At 39.1% G+C, this 16615-nt stretch overlaps 1 protein-coding gene across 3 annotated transcripts in view; it reads left to right on the forward strand.

The window, feature by feature from the left end:
• Positions 1-16031, forward strand: part of LOC130926950 (GTP-binding protein 8-like) — a 29029-nt gene extending 12998 nt beyond the window's left edge. For 2 of the 3 annotated variants that reach the window (XM_057852311.1, XM_057852312.1), the window contains exon 6: positions 852-1931. In XM_057852311.1, the coding sequence (XP_057708294.1) occupies positions 852-1182 (331 nt within the window). In that variant the 3' untranslated portion in view covers positions 1183-1931. Of the gene's footprint in view, positions 1-851; positions 1932-4058; positions 4178-14171 lie in introns of those variants that run through there. The other variant, XM_057852313.1, reaches the window with a different exon arrangement.
• Positions 16032-16615: the final 584 nt, after the last annotated feature.

The raw sequence follows: 16615 nt of genomic DNA on the forward strand, positions 1-16615 counted from the left end.
TGCTCTGAGAAAGTGATATCAGTGGGTGATGCCGGCTGAGGTGCCGGAGTCATGTTATAAGTGTTGCCATTAGCATAGGGAACAAGCGCTGTGCAATGCTTGCAAATTGTTTTATTTTTTTTTCAATATTTTCTCTCCCTCCGCATTGTAGTCCATGGGGAAACCGAAATGTTGCCACACCGCAGATTTGAAAGAAGCCGGTGCTTTCTCAAAATTCGGTCTCTCCACTCGCTATAGCTTTTTGTTTTCTTTCTTGTTTCACTTTCACTTCACTCGTAAGCGATAGATGGCGTTACTCGGCTTCTATTACAAAGATGTTTGACAGCGATCGGACATTTACTTGCTGGGCAGGAATTTCGCCACAGCTGTGCGTCACGTCACACACAGGCACACAGAGCTCGACCAATTCATTCCACAAGCGTTCGGAATAAATTAATTGCAAAACCGAAAAGGTGCGGTTCATAAAGGCGTATTGAACCACACAGGGCGAACCGTACGGTTCGGCTTTGAACCGCAAACCGTTGCACTGCTAGTTACTAACCACCTCTGGTAATGCTAGGCAGCCTCCACCACATGGTTAGAGGCTGAACTAGATAGTTCTATTACTCTTTTCAAGGATATCTAACATAAAACATTTCATTATGCTGTACGTCCTCCAAAATGTGGCTCCCAAAAGGAATAAGGATTTTTGTGGATAATTGTGAAGGCAGAATGTTGTATACAGTACCTTGTGCTTAATCTTCAATTTTCGGCATTCAAAAAAACTTAATATCTAATCAGAAGGTGGGTGTTTGCCTCTAAGAATCACCTGATCGTCTAGCCAGTGTTCTTGTTTTGTTGGTTTCTTGCAGTCTCGTCCGGACATTTATACTGGTGGATGGCAGTGTTGGACTGCAAAAGACTGATCACATTGCCCTAGAAATGTGTGAGGAGACTGGATCTCCTTATGTGGTAAGACTATTTAAAAAATTTTGTTTACTTTCTTGCCTCTCCCCAGAAAATACTTTACACTTCAAAGATGAATTAAACATCTGTTTTCCTCAAATAAAAGCATGTCCACTCACAGTTCTGAGATTGGAGGTTCAAAGCACAGTTACTGTGTGGAGTTTGCATCATATTTTTTGGGTTCAATCCATCAAACTTGTGTTTATTTTATATATGGCGGAAAACAGACAAGACTGAAAAAGCAGTTTCTGCTCTTGCACCCCTCTTTAAAATAAACAGCCGTATTTTAAGCCAAAAGAACTGTTGTGTTTATTTGCTGCCATAGCAGATTCATGGCGCATGAAGCTCCCAAACTATTTTTAATTTGTCCATTTTACCCTGGAAACCCCCGTTTACAGACGTCGCGCAACCGCTTTTGTTTCAATCCAGCCATAAAATGAAGGTAGGTAATTATATTTTTTAAAATGTGTCATTTTTAGCTTAGAATCATCAACTGATGTCTAATATTTCGTTTAAAAAAAAAAAACGACTTAAAAAAATTATTCACTTGCATATTTTAAACAAATAACGTCACAATGAAAAAAAAATGGTGTCTGTAAAAAAATCACGGATATCTACCTCATAACTATCACTTAATTGTATTTTTTGTTGTTACTGTCGCATTTTCTCCGATAACTAGATGATAAATAATCATTCCAAACCAAGAAAAACTGAAAAAAAAAATGTTTAAAAGGGTCAATTTATAAAAAAGAAAATCTCGACCAATCCTTGATGTCTGCGATTTCTGCATCGCGACCGTTGTTATATTACCATGTTCCACCCATAAAATCCCCCCAAAAATCCAGCTGTGGCCATTCACAGCTGTGTCTTAACACTCAGTGATACATGCTACATGGATTTTTTGGATCGAAACAAGGTAAGTACGCGATAATATCTCGTTAAAGTCATGGCGTCTTTTAATTCTGCTCTTTCATACTCTCACCTCCAGATAGGGTTTCGCTGTTTAATTTTTTTTTTTAAAATGCCCTCCTGTTAAAAAATTTTCTACCCCCAGAGAATTGAGATTTTAAGCTTTCCAATGATGTATCACACATGCATATCAGACAATTTTGAAAGTTGGCCAAATTGGGGGTCTCAGAGCAGAACTTCAAGTCACCTGAGTGTTTTCGGCCATATCTTTATTTTATGTACTTAACATTTTATTATACTTGTGAAATATAACATTTCTTGTCATTGGTTTAATTGTATTTGTGAAATTAAATTCATCAAAAAGTTGAAAAATGAGAGGACATCGTGACCCGAGGACTCCCTCTATTTATAATACTAGCACCAATATGGGCTGGCGTTGCTAGGGTTTGTGTAATGTGAACGCAATACAAACCAATGGCAGATAAAACATACTTTCCTTAGAGATGCAGCTGTAATGTGGTAATAGTAAAAGGACCCCACAAAGGGTAAGCCCGTTACGATCCACATATCGTGGTGTGAGATGAGGGAATCATCACACATCTATAAGGCCAGTTCAAACCAAAGGTTTTTCAGTTGGAAACTCGCAACTGATTGCCTTCATTGAAACAGACTCTCAAAGGCAGAGAGTGAGAGTCAATCAGTTAGACCCAAAATTTTGTCTTGCAGGCGTTACGCTTAATGATAAATGAAGTGAAAGCCGCATGGATCACTACGAAGGATGGATTTTGTTGGCCATGTAACTTCTAACATGTGACCCAATTTCCTCTGGCAACCCTAATATTAACTCAAACTAATACAAGCTGCACGGTGAAGAATGTACCTCACAGTTCTGAGATTGTTGGTTCAATCCCACCTCCGGCAACCCTGTGCCGTGCCTGCGTGGGTTCTTTCTGGGTTTCTTCTCTGGTTTCCTCCCACATCCCAAAAACATGCATGGTAGGCTGATTGAACACTCCAAAATGTCTATTGATGTGCATGTGTCCGTGGATGGTTATCTGTCTTTCCCCCGCAACCCTCATGAGGATAAGTGGTTCAGAAGATAGATTAGTTGAATGAACCTTAATACTTCTCCCAAAACCGCTTGTGTAGACTTCTGCCTTCAATAAACTCCCACTCCCACAGGCCTGCCTCTTCTAATGAATATGCGCGCTGTCCACTTTGGCTGACGCGCACACTTTGTTCTGCGAGTCAATGACACAGGCCAATATTATGTCGAGGCAGAAATGAGAAAGATGGCTGATTCAGGTGAGCCTGAAATTGAAAACCCTCAGTGCACATTTACGCTTTGGTATACTTCTCAGATCAGAATTGAAACCCTCAAAACTACTCTTCAATCTTCATAACATCGTGTCACTTGTGTAAATGAAAAAAGCAGTTTTTCGTGCAAATGCATTAGTGCATCCATGCAAATGATTGTGTACAATTCTCTGATGTTCCCAACATTATCTATTGCATACGTCAGATTGCCCCATAAAATATTTTTCACATTAAAAAGAAAAAAAAAATTTGTGTATCAACTCGTGTGTCAAGAATCGTGATACGAATTGTATTGTTACAGCCCTAATAAAGTGGTTATTGCGCTTTTAATAATAATGAATCACTTTTCCAACTTTCATTTGTTTATCTAAAAGAGAGGAAAGTTTTCATGGTAACATTATAATGCAGGGGTGGTTTAAAAAGTCTAGACTCAAAATTTCCATCACAATGTCCAGCCAAAATGAATCCCCTAGTAATATTCCGGAAAGTTATGCATTTTTCATTTTGAAATCCAGCATCTTTTGTGGAGTATTCAAAACCACAACGTACTGTATCATTACAGCATATTTAAATTTGGTTTCTTCAAATTTGTACATGAAACCAAAAAGTTTGAAAGCCAACTGAGGTATTGCAATGGCAAGAGACGTCTTTTGGTCAAAAGGGGGCACTGTTGCCTCCTAGATCAGGGTTTTTTCAATGTTAATTTTAGAAGTTTCAAATTCATTTTCAGACGCTTATTGTACAAATGTGTATTTTTTCGTGAAAATCGTTCAGGCTGTTTCAGAGTCCAACGAACACCCACACAAAGTTCCATTTATATACTGTATAAGTTTAAATAAACGTGCGCTTGACCGCCAACTGAAAGCTGTTAAATATTGTTTTTGCAGATGGTGGTGACGAAGATTGATAAATGTAGTCGTGGTTCACTACTGACAAACCTATTGAAATTTCAAGATGTTATTAAAACACAGACATCTAGTTGCTTCCCCCAGCCGTTTTTGGTCAGGTGAGTGCGACTAATTCTCACGCTCTAGTTTTGTTTTCCCCAGCTGGCAACTTTGCTGAATAAATGACAAGGTTTTACCTGCGTTCGAAATTGCGTGGTGCCGCCTGCCAGCTAAATCGGTAGCAGCGTCAAACTCTGTTCGTTCACATGTTTCGTCTTCAAATGTGTTATCAGGTTTGAGGTATTAAAACTGGCCGATTTAACTCCATCTCTCCAAACTTCCAGGCCGCAAATCTTACATGCACCCATTGTACGCAATGGAGATTTTTTAGCTAAAATATTTCCAGACCGCCGACATTTTCCTCTTGTACTTTTTCTTCCATATGAAAAAGCTGACGCGGCATTGTTCAAGAGCGGCTATTGGCCCGCTTTCATTGGTCTGGAGCAGGCCAATAGCCTTAGCTGCTTAGCATGCAATTTGATCATGTGTCATCACACAACAGAGAGCATCAGGAGAAAAAAAGGCTGCGGTCAAATATTATAATACTGAACCGGTAAATGGTATCGGCGCCTTGTTTGCTGGTACTCGCCAATGCCGGCACCACCATTTCGGGCCGGATCGGCTTCCCCTGCCGATACTGCTATCGGTATCGGTGCATCTTTATTACAAAGTCTGTAGTTTTGACCATTATGCAGGAATTTAGCCCTGTCGTACTGAATAAATGCATTTTTAATATTTCATATTCCATTTAGCACAAGACCGGGGAAAAATACTTAGATACAAATACTATCCTGTCAAAATATTAGAGTAGAGAGATTAAAACTATGATGACATTTTGCAGTCTGCTTAGTCATCAGCCTCGTGCTTGTTGTCTCTGTTGCCTTTTTCTCATTCTGAATTTTCTCCTCCCCCAAATACAACTCAAACATATATGGCTGCATGTCACATACTTCCTCTGGATCGAAAATATCGTTCGAAAAATGCACACTTGAGCCAGAATCACTGGAAAACTCGTCTTCCACTGGGCTCAATGCTAAATCTGCTGAAATTGCTCCTTCTCTGACATCATCACCAAGATGGAGGCGCCAGAGAACTATAATGACTGGAGGAGCTAAACTGCAGACTCATTTCTTGTCATCTGCGCTTTGCCGAATTGTTGTGTACAGTCAAATCGTATCAAAATATGATTTTATTTCCAATAATAATGGTATTTAAGATTTTTTTTATCGTGGCACATATACTTTAAAGCGCCGGAGAGATAAAACTGGAGAGATGATCATTTTAATTTAATAATAGAAAATATTATTATCCGCGCATGAGGGTACTCTAGGGGGCACTCATGCTCTTGAGATGGCTGATGCTTCATTTCTGCATATTTTTCCAGTTGTAGTTTGAGGATGTGGGTGTATTTTTTTGGCCTGATATTGTATTAAAATAGGTTATAGAGTGATATAACAGTTCATATAGGTGACATTATGCTGAGGAAAAATATACCAAGCAGGATACCCAGGACATGTTCAACATTTTTAGACATAGAGTACGTAGTAAATAAAGTATATAGTAAATGGAGACAAAATGTAAAGTAGTTAAACAAAAACGCCAAAAAAGGCTCAAAACGCGTCGGGTGAAATCCGTTTTTTCACATTTTTTCCCCAAGAAGAACCATAACAAAGATCTATTTAAAATATTTCATTAGCTGAGCTAATGTCGTAGCTCTCAGCTACGGTACATGTACGTAAACTGCGTAGCTGATTACAGCGATACAGTGATTACGACTTTTTTTCTTGCAGCAATAGTACAACTTACATCTCGTAGTCCTTGTTTTTCCTTTTATCTGGCCCTAATAAGTACTAAATTACCACAACAATAATAGTCCTCCTGTTAACAGACCCATTTCAATGAGTAGGGGGAAATTTTAGTAGCCGTGTAATGAGTTTAACAAGTTTCGGTGAGAAGGTGAATAGTGTTTTTTTGTTTTTCGTGAGCTACATTTCCACACAAACGCACATTGAGGTATATTTAACTTAGCAAGGACAGGTAAGAGTCATTTTTCGAGTGTCGTAGAGCTCGTGAAACTTGTGAAAAAAAAAGCGCATTTATCAAGGTCTCGTCAGCCGTGATTGCGTATATCCGTCTGCCGAAACTGCCTGATAGCACAGATATAAGTACGCCTGCCCCTCTGCTATAGACCCCAATCACCAACATCACACAATCACGTGATTGTTGTATTGTGCCGCCATATTGTCCGTCATTGTGTGTCCGTATTGTCAATGCTCGTAGTTTCTAAAGGGTGGATTTACCTGCAAATTATGGAAGCCCTGGTGCTTTCAGATGCTGTAAACTCATTGGATGAGTTGCATGAAAGCCATTACTTGGAAAATCTTCAGTCTATCGAGTCGCCAGATCCATATTTGATGCCCAAACCGATGTTTCCTCCCGTCCCGTGCGTCAGAGCTTGTCCTGAGACCACAAAATTTCCAATCATATTCCAGTTTGTCACGATGAGGAGTCGGGTACCCAAAATCGGCACCGGCCCGAATATAAACCGACATTTGGTCAGCTGAGCGTCACCGTTGTAACGATTGTAAAATGAAACTTGATCGACAACGGGCCGGTGAGTGCCGAAAAATAGCTGCCCCGCGTGAAATGTCCCCCCTGACAGGAGCACTCATTCATAACGCTTTATTGACATGGAAACATCAAATGTTTTCATGGACGCATTATAGTAATGGATTTACGACTGTAAGATCTGTTTTAAATAATTACAGTACTAATATTTTGTGTAATTTATTTTAGTAACAAATCGTGGACTGGGCCACATAACCATCTTTGAACAGAAATGTATTAGTCTACAGGTTTTCACGACCATATCCCAATGACAAACCACACAGGTATGACATTTATTAGTTCAAGCAGAGTAAAATAATACATATTCACGGTACAAGAAAGTCGCTTCTATGTGGGCGCTCCCGTCAGGGGGGACATTTCACGCAGGGCGGCTATTTTTCGGCACAACACCTGTTGTTGCGCTCACCTTCTTGCTGAGCGACCGTGGCGAAGAGCTTCGTAGTCTCCGCCTGATGATGTCCATGATCGTGTTGGCATCATATTGATGTTTTCGCCGCTGTCTGATGGCTGTCGACACAAATGCATCATGGACCGAGATAAACAAACCATGCTGCTTTAGAGATTTGCCCTTTTAACAATGGGCACACAACAACTACTAAAATGGCAGCTTATCTTCTGTTACTGCAACCAACCGCCACACATGCCTTCACAATTTTGATTAATCATTGTTAACGATTATCAGGCAGGTTTTTGGGTTCGTTTACTAGGCGGTGATTCCTTAGACAATCAGAAAAACACTCAGTAATAGGAGGAATGTACGTAGCGGTAATATGTAAACACTGACGGACAATATGGCGGCACCAGTCAGGGGAGCGGAGTTGTGACATCACGTGATTGGGGTCTATTGGATGCGTTGTTGAAGTTAGCACGGCACCGCTCTGAAAATAGCCGCCTGTCAGCGAAAATTCATTCGAACTTGCCGATCTGTTCAAGACGGCCATTTGCCGCTCACTTTCGCCGAAAAGTCCGATCCAAAATACTGTAATGCTCCGGATGGGGCAAAGGAGAAGAGTTGGTATTGGCTTACCCACTTTACTGTGGCAACAATATTAAAGAAAAAAAATAACAAAAGAACAGCGGGCTGCGGCGGCATGTGACCGCTATCTCTCGCTATCTCGCCCGTTCACCTATTCTTCCTACTCGCTTCCCCCTACATCACAGCTCCCTAGTCCGATCGTCTCTTAAGGGGGCCGCGCATAGCTAGTATATATTAGGCCGGAACGATATTGGATAAAAAAAATTTGCGATTTTTGTTGTTGTTGTTGTTTTGTTTGTTTTTGTTTTTTTTGGGGGGGGGGTTGCGATTTATTGCGATAGTATACTGGACTGTCTCAGAAAATTAGAATACACAATATTCTAATTTTTTGAGACGGTCCTGTGTATATATACAGGACTGTCTCAGGAAATTAGAATACACAATATTCTAATTTCCTGACTGTCTCTGACTGTCTCAGGAAATTAGAATATTGTGTATTCTAATTTTCTGAGACAGTCCAGTATATTAGGGGTGTCAAACGATTAAAATTTTTAATTGAGTTAATCACAGCTTAAAAATGAATTAATTGTAATTAATTGCAATTCAAACCATTCTAAAATATGCCATATTTTTCTGTAAATTGTTGGAATGTAAAGACAAGACATACTGTAAGACTCAACTCAACATACTGTACATTAATACTGTATTTGTTTATTATAACAATAAATCCACAAGATTGCATTAACATAATTAACATTCTTTCTGTTAAAGGGATCCACAAGAAAGACTTGTAGTTCTTAAAAGATAAATGTTAGTACAAGTTATACTCATTTTATATTAAAACCCCTCTTAATGTTTTCGTTTTAATAAAATTTGTAAAATTTTCAATCAAAAAATGAACTAGATACACTAAATACACCACAAGGTGTCAATGGCGAGTTTTAAATTAATTTAGAAATCAAGCCAAATAGTGTGTTTTCTCCCTCGACTGAAGCCGTAGTTTCCTGTTTACTTACTGGTCCATTCATCGTAATTCACGTCATTTGAGTGCTGGCTTCACAACGTACTTGATCTCTGATAGGTTGTATATTGTGAATAAATATTGCCATCCAGTGTATTTGTTGAACTAAATGAAATGTTTAAGTAGAGTTAGACCAAAGTCTCATTAAGTTTTATGTGTATGTTGCATAGCTATTTTGATTGGGAATGCCAGTTCTCTTTGCACTGTTGTTTAACTGTGTGAGAATAGGGCCTCATTAATACAGATTGAAGCGCTTTTCTTTTTGTGAACATTTTTTTGAGAGATATTATTTTTGTGTTGCTTTCACTAAATGATACTTATGTTTGTTGTGAATGAGTTGCTGAAGCTTATGCCAATAAACAGCGCGGTCCAATGAACGCCTGTGTCCACTCGCCTCTCTTAATATTCTGATATAGAATTATCCAAAGCACCTTTAAGTGCACGCGGCACCAATGTTTTTTACTCACATGATGCAGGAGGTTGAGTTAGAGTTACGGCCTGCCGAGAGCCGTCGGCTGTGTTAATGTTGAAGCTGAATGTGTTAATAAAGAAACAAAGTGCCAGCACGTCGCGTGGTATACCTATGTTAAGAAAAAGCACAAAACAAGACACCTTTTTCTGCCTCTTAGCTCTCAAGTGCGTTATTGTAATCTGTTTGAAGCAATGCATGAGCGGGTCATTCCGCGCATGTGTTAAATGCGTTAAATATTGTAACGTGATTAATTTTAAAAAATTAATTACCGCCCGTTAACGCGTTAAATTTGACAGCCCTAGTATATACAGTGGGGCAAATAAGTATTTAGTCAACCACTATTTGTGCAAGTTCTCCCATCTGAAAATATTAGCGAGGCCTGTAATTGTCAACATAGGTAAACATCAACCATGAGAGACAGAATGTGGAAAAAAAAAAAAACAGAAAACCACATTGTTTGATTTTTAAAGAATTTATTTGCAAATCATGGTGGAAAATAAGAATTTGGTCAATACCAAAAGTTCATCTCAATACTTTGTTATGTATCCTTTGTTGGCAATAACTCCTCACAAGCTTTTCACACACTGTTGCTGGTATTTTGGCCCATTCCTCCATGCAGATCTCCTCTAGAGCAGTGATGCTTTGGTGCTGTCGTTGGGCAACACGGACCTTCAATTCCCTCCACAAATTTTCTATGGGGTTGAGATCTGGTGACTGGCTAGGCCACTCCAGGACCTTGAAATGCTTCTTACGAAACCATTCCTTTGTTGCCCTGGCTGTGTGTTTGGGATCATTGTCATGCTGAAAGACCCAGCCACGTCATCTTCAATGCCCTTGCTGATGGAAGGAGATTTTCACTCAAAATCTCTCGATACATGGCCCCATTCATTCTTTCCTTTACACAGATCAGTCGTCATGGTCCCTTTGCCGAAAAACAAATGTTTCCACCCCCATGCTTCACAGTGGGTATGGTGTTCTTCGGGTGCAATTCATTATACTTTCTCCTCCAAACACGAGAACCTGTGTTTCTATCAAAAAGTTCTATTTTGGTTTCATCTGACCATAACACATTCTCCCAGTCCTCTTCTGGATCATCTAAATGCTCTCTAGTGAACCGCAGACGGGCCTGGACGTGTACTGGCTTCAGCAGGGGGACACATCTGGTCGTGCAGGATTTGAGTCCCTGGCGGCTAATTGTGTTACTGATAGTAGCCTTTATTACTGTGGTCCCAGCTCTCTGTAGGTCATTCACTATGTCCCCCGTGTGGTTCTGGGATTTTTGCTCACCGTTCTTTTTATCATTTTGACGCCACAGGGTGAGATTCTGCATGGAGCCCCAGATTGAGGGAGATTATCAGTGGTCTTGTAAGTCTTCCATTTTCTAATAATTGCTCCCACAGTTGATTTCTTTACACCATGCGTTTTACCTATTGCAGATTCAGTCTTCCCAGCCTGGTTCAGGTCTACAATTTTGTCTCTGGTGTCCTTCGACAGCTCTTTGGTCTTGGCCATAGTGGAGTTTGGAGTGTGTTAGACCTCTTTAACAGCCAGAAATCTTGCTTGTTTGTTGGTGACCAAATACTTATTTTACACTCAAATTTGGAAATAAATTCTTTAAAAATCAAACAGTGTGATTTTTCTGTTTTTTTTCCACATTCTGTCTCTCATGGTTGAGGTTTACCCATGTTGACAATTACAGGCCTCGCTAATCTTTTCAAGTAGGAGAACTTGTACAATTGGTGGTTGACTAAATACTTATTTGTCCCACTGTATTATGAACGGTTTTGTTGTTCTTTTGTTTTATTGTTTTGTATAATTTTTTTAATACTGCTATCATCAAATATTATTTGAATATTTTTCTTGATGCCTTTTTGGATGCTGGTGCGCCCTTAGGCGGTTATCTAAATCGCCTTATGGGCGGCACGGGTCTGCTTTAACACGATAATAGTCTTATTAGGGCCTGAGAACCAAGTGGTGCGAGAGCCCTATTGTAATTGTAAAGAATTATTTTTTTTTCATTGTAAATAAAAATGGACCATTTGGAGGGCTTTGCATGCTTGAAAACTCACCAAAGTTTGCACATACATGCAGCTTTGTGTAAATTTTGGTAATTTTGCGACTTTGCGAAAAAAAAACGTAACGAAATGGCTCAACAGCCCGCCCCCTTGAATTTTTCAAGAGGCCTCTCCTTTTAGGATTTTTTAAGTCAATACCTTGTGCAAAACGGCACCAAAAAGTTTCTTGGACCCATATCCCCTGGGTTTCTTTCGTATCTGGCATGAGTGAGAGGTATACCAGCCGGAACACGACTACATTGAAAAAGGCATAGGAGGACAAAGGTATGATAAGCCAAAATAACACGGTTTCACAGTATTGCAAATACAGCTCTAAAAGGTGTTACTTTCAGATCTGGGTTTTTAAAAAAAATCCGTTGAACAGGACTTTTATTTTTGAAAACATTAGCAACATTAATGTTATCTTTAAATAGTAAAAATAACCAAATATTCTAAAATAAAATAATTGCAGCGTTTTAGGTGAGCCTAAATCAGGGGTCGGCAACCCAAAATGTTCAAAGAGCCATATTGGACCACAAAAAACAAGTATGTCTTGACCCGCAAAAAATTTAAAGCCTTATAATGAATGCAACACATGCTGTATTGTATCTATATCAGCTATATTAGCCTACTATCAAAATTACTAAGTTGGCTACAAATACATAATGAGCCTTCATGATTAAATATTTATTTTCCCTGCAGTGCATCCTATAGAGATTAACACACCACGTGGCTTCATTAAAATATTAACGATTAAGAAGAAAGTTTGTGCTATGTTTGTCCTCCTACAAACAAACAAAAATATATCCCTGCCCCATCTTTTGTCATTTTCAAAGATATTTGAAAAAGCTCCTGGGAGCCACTAGGGCAACGCTAAAGAGCAGGTTGCTGACCCTTGGCCTAAACCAGGGGTCCCCAAACTACGGCCCACGCCAAACCACGGCCCACGGGCCGAATATGGCCCACCTCCACATTTGGTCCGGCCCACTGAACAATACCAGAGAGCATTTTTTTTTCTCAATAATGTTATTTATTTCCTGGCCTTTTCCTGTGAAGATGTCAGCTAGGGTTATTTGGTTATTAGCTAATTATTAATATTATTATTATTATTATATTATATTATTACTTTTATTTTATTTACTTTTGTTCCGTGAAGAATCTAGAAAGGGTTATTTGATTGTGGCTTTCTAAAAAACAATATTTTTTTTACATTTAGGCACTCCTGCAATCGTCATACTTTTTCTGTTACAAACTGACCCCGGCCGCTCATCAGAGGAGTAAAAAGTTATGTGGCCCTCACAGGAAAAAGTTTGGGGACCCCTGGCCTAAACCCACAGCCACAGATCAACATTATTACCATCAGAACAAAAATAATTGAATTAATTTCCATAAAAAGCACGTGTGTATGACTCGTATCATGTTTACATTATACACTCTTTTTCTCAACACAGACAGTTCCCAAATGGAAAAAAAACACCACGTTTTACCACCGCTGGACACGCTGGAGTTAACTCTGGTAGCTGGTGGGAAACGTTCATGACAGTGTTTACGAACCTTTAATTTATAAATGCAAAATCATATATTGGAGGTATTGCCTCCTCAGCACCTACCCCCATTAGGCCTGGTGCCCCCAGCTGGGAAAATGAAACTTTTTACTAGACAGGCCAAGGGAAAAAAATGACCTCAAACCTTCATCAGGGGAGCCTTAAAGTGCCTGTGACATGACAAAAAAAGTCTTAAATAGCATTATTATTAGAATTAAAATCGTATTTTGAGAATTTGAGAAAGCGCAGATGACAAGAGATACGTCTTAAAATATGCCGCTGTTGTGATGACGGCTTACAGCTCCATCTAGTGGCAACAGAAAGTCACTCACTTTACTTATACATGTCCAGCTCCTATCAGGTTGGTCAGTGTAGTTACAAGACATTTTGTAATCCTACATTTTATGCCCATGTCCACATGTCTCTGTCTGTTGCCATGACGACCCTATGTTCGCCGTTACAAAGAAGTAGATTTCTTCAGGGACTTAGACAGCTTATAGAGCCACGAAATTTGGCACACTTGGGCAAATTGAATTTGAATAAGGGGGTGGGTACACAGCCCAGTTGTGCCTCCTTTTTCGTAGGACCCTCTTCAATTGGGGTTTTTTCACCTAGGTGTGTGACTCTCATGATATACAAAAACATCTCTGTCAACCATGCCCACATCACATAAAGAGGTTCTACACAAAAAAGAGGAGAGTCTGAAGCACATGGTATTTTCTCATGTGATGATGAGAAGGGATCCGCCACCTCCCTGAGCTGGGTGCCGTCAGAGTTGTGTGATGCCGGAGTAGCACCCAATTTACGAGGGCCCGTAAAGTCCTGCTTGCAGGCCTAGTTCTTATTCGAACTCTTAAAAGTATGTTGTTTGTAAAAATAAAAATAGTAATTAATTAAAAAAAAAAAAAAAGTGAGTCAGCTAAATTTACAGAATAAATGCACGTGGTCTGGATGGTACCACCACTTCCTTAATTTGAGTCAGGAAAAACACTGACTCAACTCGACAGTCTTTCTTTTATGCACGAGTGAATACAGAATGAAATGCCGTAACATTTGACCCATCCATTGTTGAGAATAAAATAAAAATGTGGAGTCTGACGAGTCGCGTCGAGAACAAATAAAATCTTGTTCTGTGTCAGGGAATTCCGACAAGAAAGTCTAGCCACTTTTACCACTGGCGTTTCTATTCGTGTTTTACTCGTACACAGACAAAATGCTTAATACGTCACAAAGTCTTGTGTCACCACACTATTCGGCTCCTCCCAAGTGTCCATATTTCACCACTAGTTACAAATATATCATTATTATTATTACAGTAACTGACCTGCTTTTTCTTTCCTTTTTTCCCCACCAATCAGCTCCCTCCAGTTTTCAGGGATCTACCTCCTGAGATGCTTTATTGCTCATATTACGGGAAATCTACAGCTAAAGGACACCTCTCAAAGTTGATTTGTGTTAAAAGAAGGTATTAAAGGTCATGTGTCGCAGTTTTCTCAGAGATGTCTCAGAAGTTTTTTTCTTTCACTGTCTCTCAGGGAGAGTCTTACATTAACGTTATAGATGTGAAGCGTTAGAGATCTTGAAAGAAAACTTTTTTGACTGCTGTTAGGTTTAACCCCTCACACTCTAAAGCTGTCTTATAGACAAGTTTCCGGAGCCAATCAATCGGCGCCATCTTGGAAAATTTCTGCGCTGAACTTCTGGTTTAGACAGAACAACATGAAGTGCGATTGACGTAAGCATTGTGTTGACAAAGTTAAAACTGCAAAATTAAACCAGAGGAACTCACGGAATCTCCAAAAATGGCTACATGGAAAAACGTGGTCTTTGTGGTGGCACGGGCTTGATTCCACATCTGCCTTCATGAACATGTTGTTCTCCCATGTCGTGATGATGGATGATGGCAGATGGAAGTGGTATTTCCAAATTGTCTTTTTGAGGGATTTTGATGAGTAATGTTACTCCAGCTTTACTTTTGTTTCGAATGGAAAAAGTGTAAAACGGAAGGCGTGAGCAGAAATGCCAAAGTAAAGCAGAAGCACCTCGGAAACTTGTCTACTGACTTGTCTATTCTCCTGTCACTATATATTGCACATTATCAATATTTTCTCATATCATCAGCTCATATCAGGCATTGAATCTAAAATCAAACTTTTTAAAAGCTCAAAGTAGCCTTGCTGAAACAGTTAAGGCAAATGCGTCATGGGAATGTCTGTATTTGAATTGCAAATATATGGAAAATGTTTTTAAAACTGAATTGGTTGATTGTGCTGCTTGTCTACGCATAAAATACAAGAAACATTGAACGTGCGGAGTGTTTAAAGTTGGGGAAATAAAAGTCAAGATTAGTAGTTAACTACGGTCATAACTTTTATAGAAAGTAGTGTTAAAGGGTCAAGGTCATATGATAAATCTTTCATAGTGCCATTGCTCTCGCTCATAAAAGGCAATGGGCTTGTTTCTTTCAAACATTACGAAGGAAAAATAAAGTATTATCTCGAGTCTGATCATGACACCCATTTTAATAGTCGCAGGACACGGATTCTTAAAATTGAAAGCATCCCTAATGAGGAACAAGTAGAGAGGAAAGATAAAAGGTGGCGAAGATAAAGATTAGATAAGGCACGCTACCTACAGCTGGTATTTTATTATTCGCGTTGTCATGCAATGCAGAGAAATTGTGAATTTTATGAGTGTTCCTAGTGAGTGAATCAGAGCTTAAATTTTTTATGCTCTTTTTTTGTGCAATGATGATAAAGGAAATCTATCTAGGAAACATACAATAGATTACAATGCTTCCCCAAGTAGATATTACTTTTATTACTCTCATCATGACTCACCTCAACAACATAGCTAGTTAAAAAAAGACCGTCATATCAAAAATGCATTTGTCTGCTAAAATGTGGTATGTTCAATGTATAGTATATGTATAGCATGCTCTAGCTATAAATTGAAAATTGTCTTCGCTAAGTAGGCTTCAAAATGGGGGAAAAAATAAGGTTTCCCCGTCACATCTCATACGATTACTGACCTCAAACCACAGCTTGCTCATGAGCAGTGTTGTTAATCTTACTTCAAAAAAGTAATTAATTACAGTTACAAATGACTTCTCCCGAAAAGTAATTGCGTTAGTAACTCAGTTAACGGAATGTAAGAGTAATTAGTTACTTGGCAAAGTAACTGGTGATAATTTTTTTTTTTTCTCAAAAAAACAAACAAACAAACAAAAACAGGTCATACAATGGGACGTTTTAAGGGTTTTTGGGACAATTGGCCCTAGCCTAATTTTTTACCCTTAACTAGACACAGGGGTATAGCGGATATTGCGATAACTAGATAGTAACCTTTGCTATGTGTGGAAGTCATTTAATGTTGTGAATCAACCGTTAAAGTTGTTAAAACTGCTCCTGTTATTGCATGAGGTCCCCTCTGTCTACTTTCGACATGTGTAAGTTTTAAAACTGGTTCATCATTTAAAGATAGATTGAAGTTAAGTTTTGCCGATTTAGGAGCATTTTAGATAAAAAGTTTCTTAGGTTCGCTAGGAAGGTTCTCTACAACAGAGCCTTCCTGAGAAGTCTACTGCTTTAAGATGGCGGCTGTTTACTAACTCATCTAGTTCTTTATACATGTTGCTAATGCCGCCATGTCTGTCATTTGCATCTAGTTCTGTATATATGTGATATCTATCGTATCATTATGTGGACGTAGTTTGTAGGCTATAGGCTACAGTCAGGTATTATTGGAGCCACCTAGCATAGTAGTAGGAGTGGAAACTTCAGGGCACCTCACGATACGATAT

The sequence above is a fragment of the Corythoichthys intestinalis genome, chromosome 12, assembly GCF_030265065.1.
Source record: "Corythoichthys intestinalis isolate RoL2023-P3 chromosome 12, ASM3026506v1, whole genome shotgun sequence".
In the NCBI taxonomy this organism is placed as follows: domain Eukaryota; kingdom Metazoa; phylum Chordata; class Actinopteri; order Syngnathiformes; family Syngnathidae; genus Corythoichthys; species Corythoichthys intestinalis.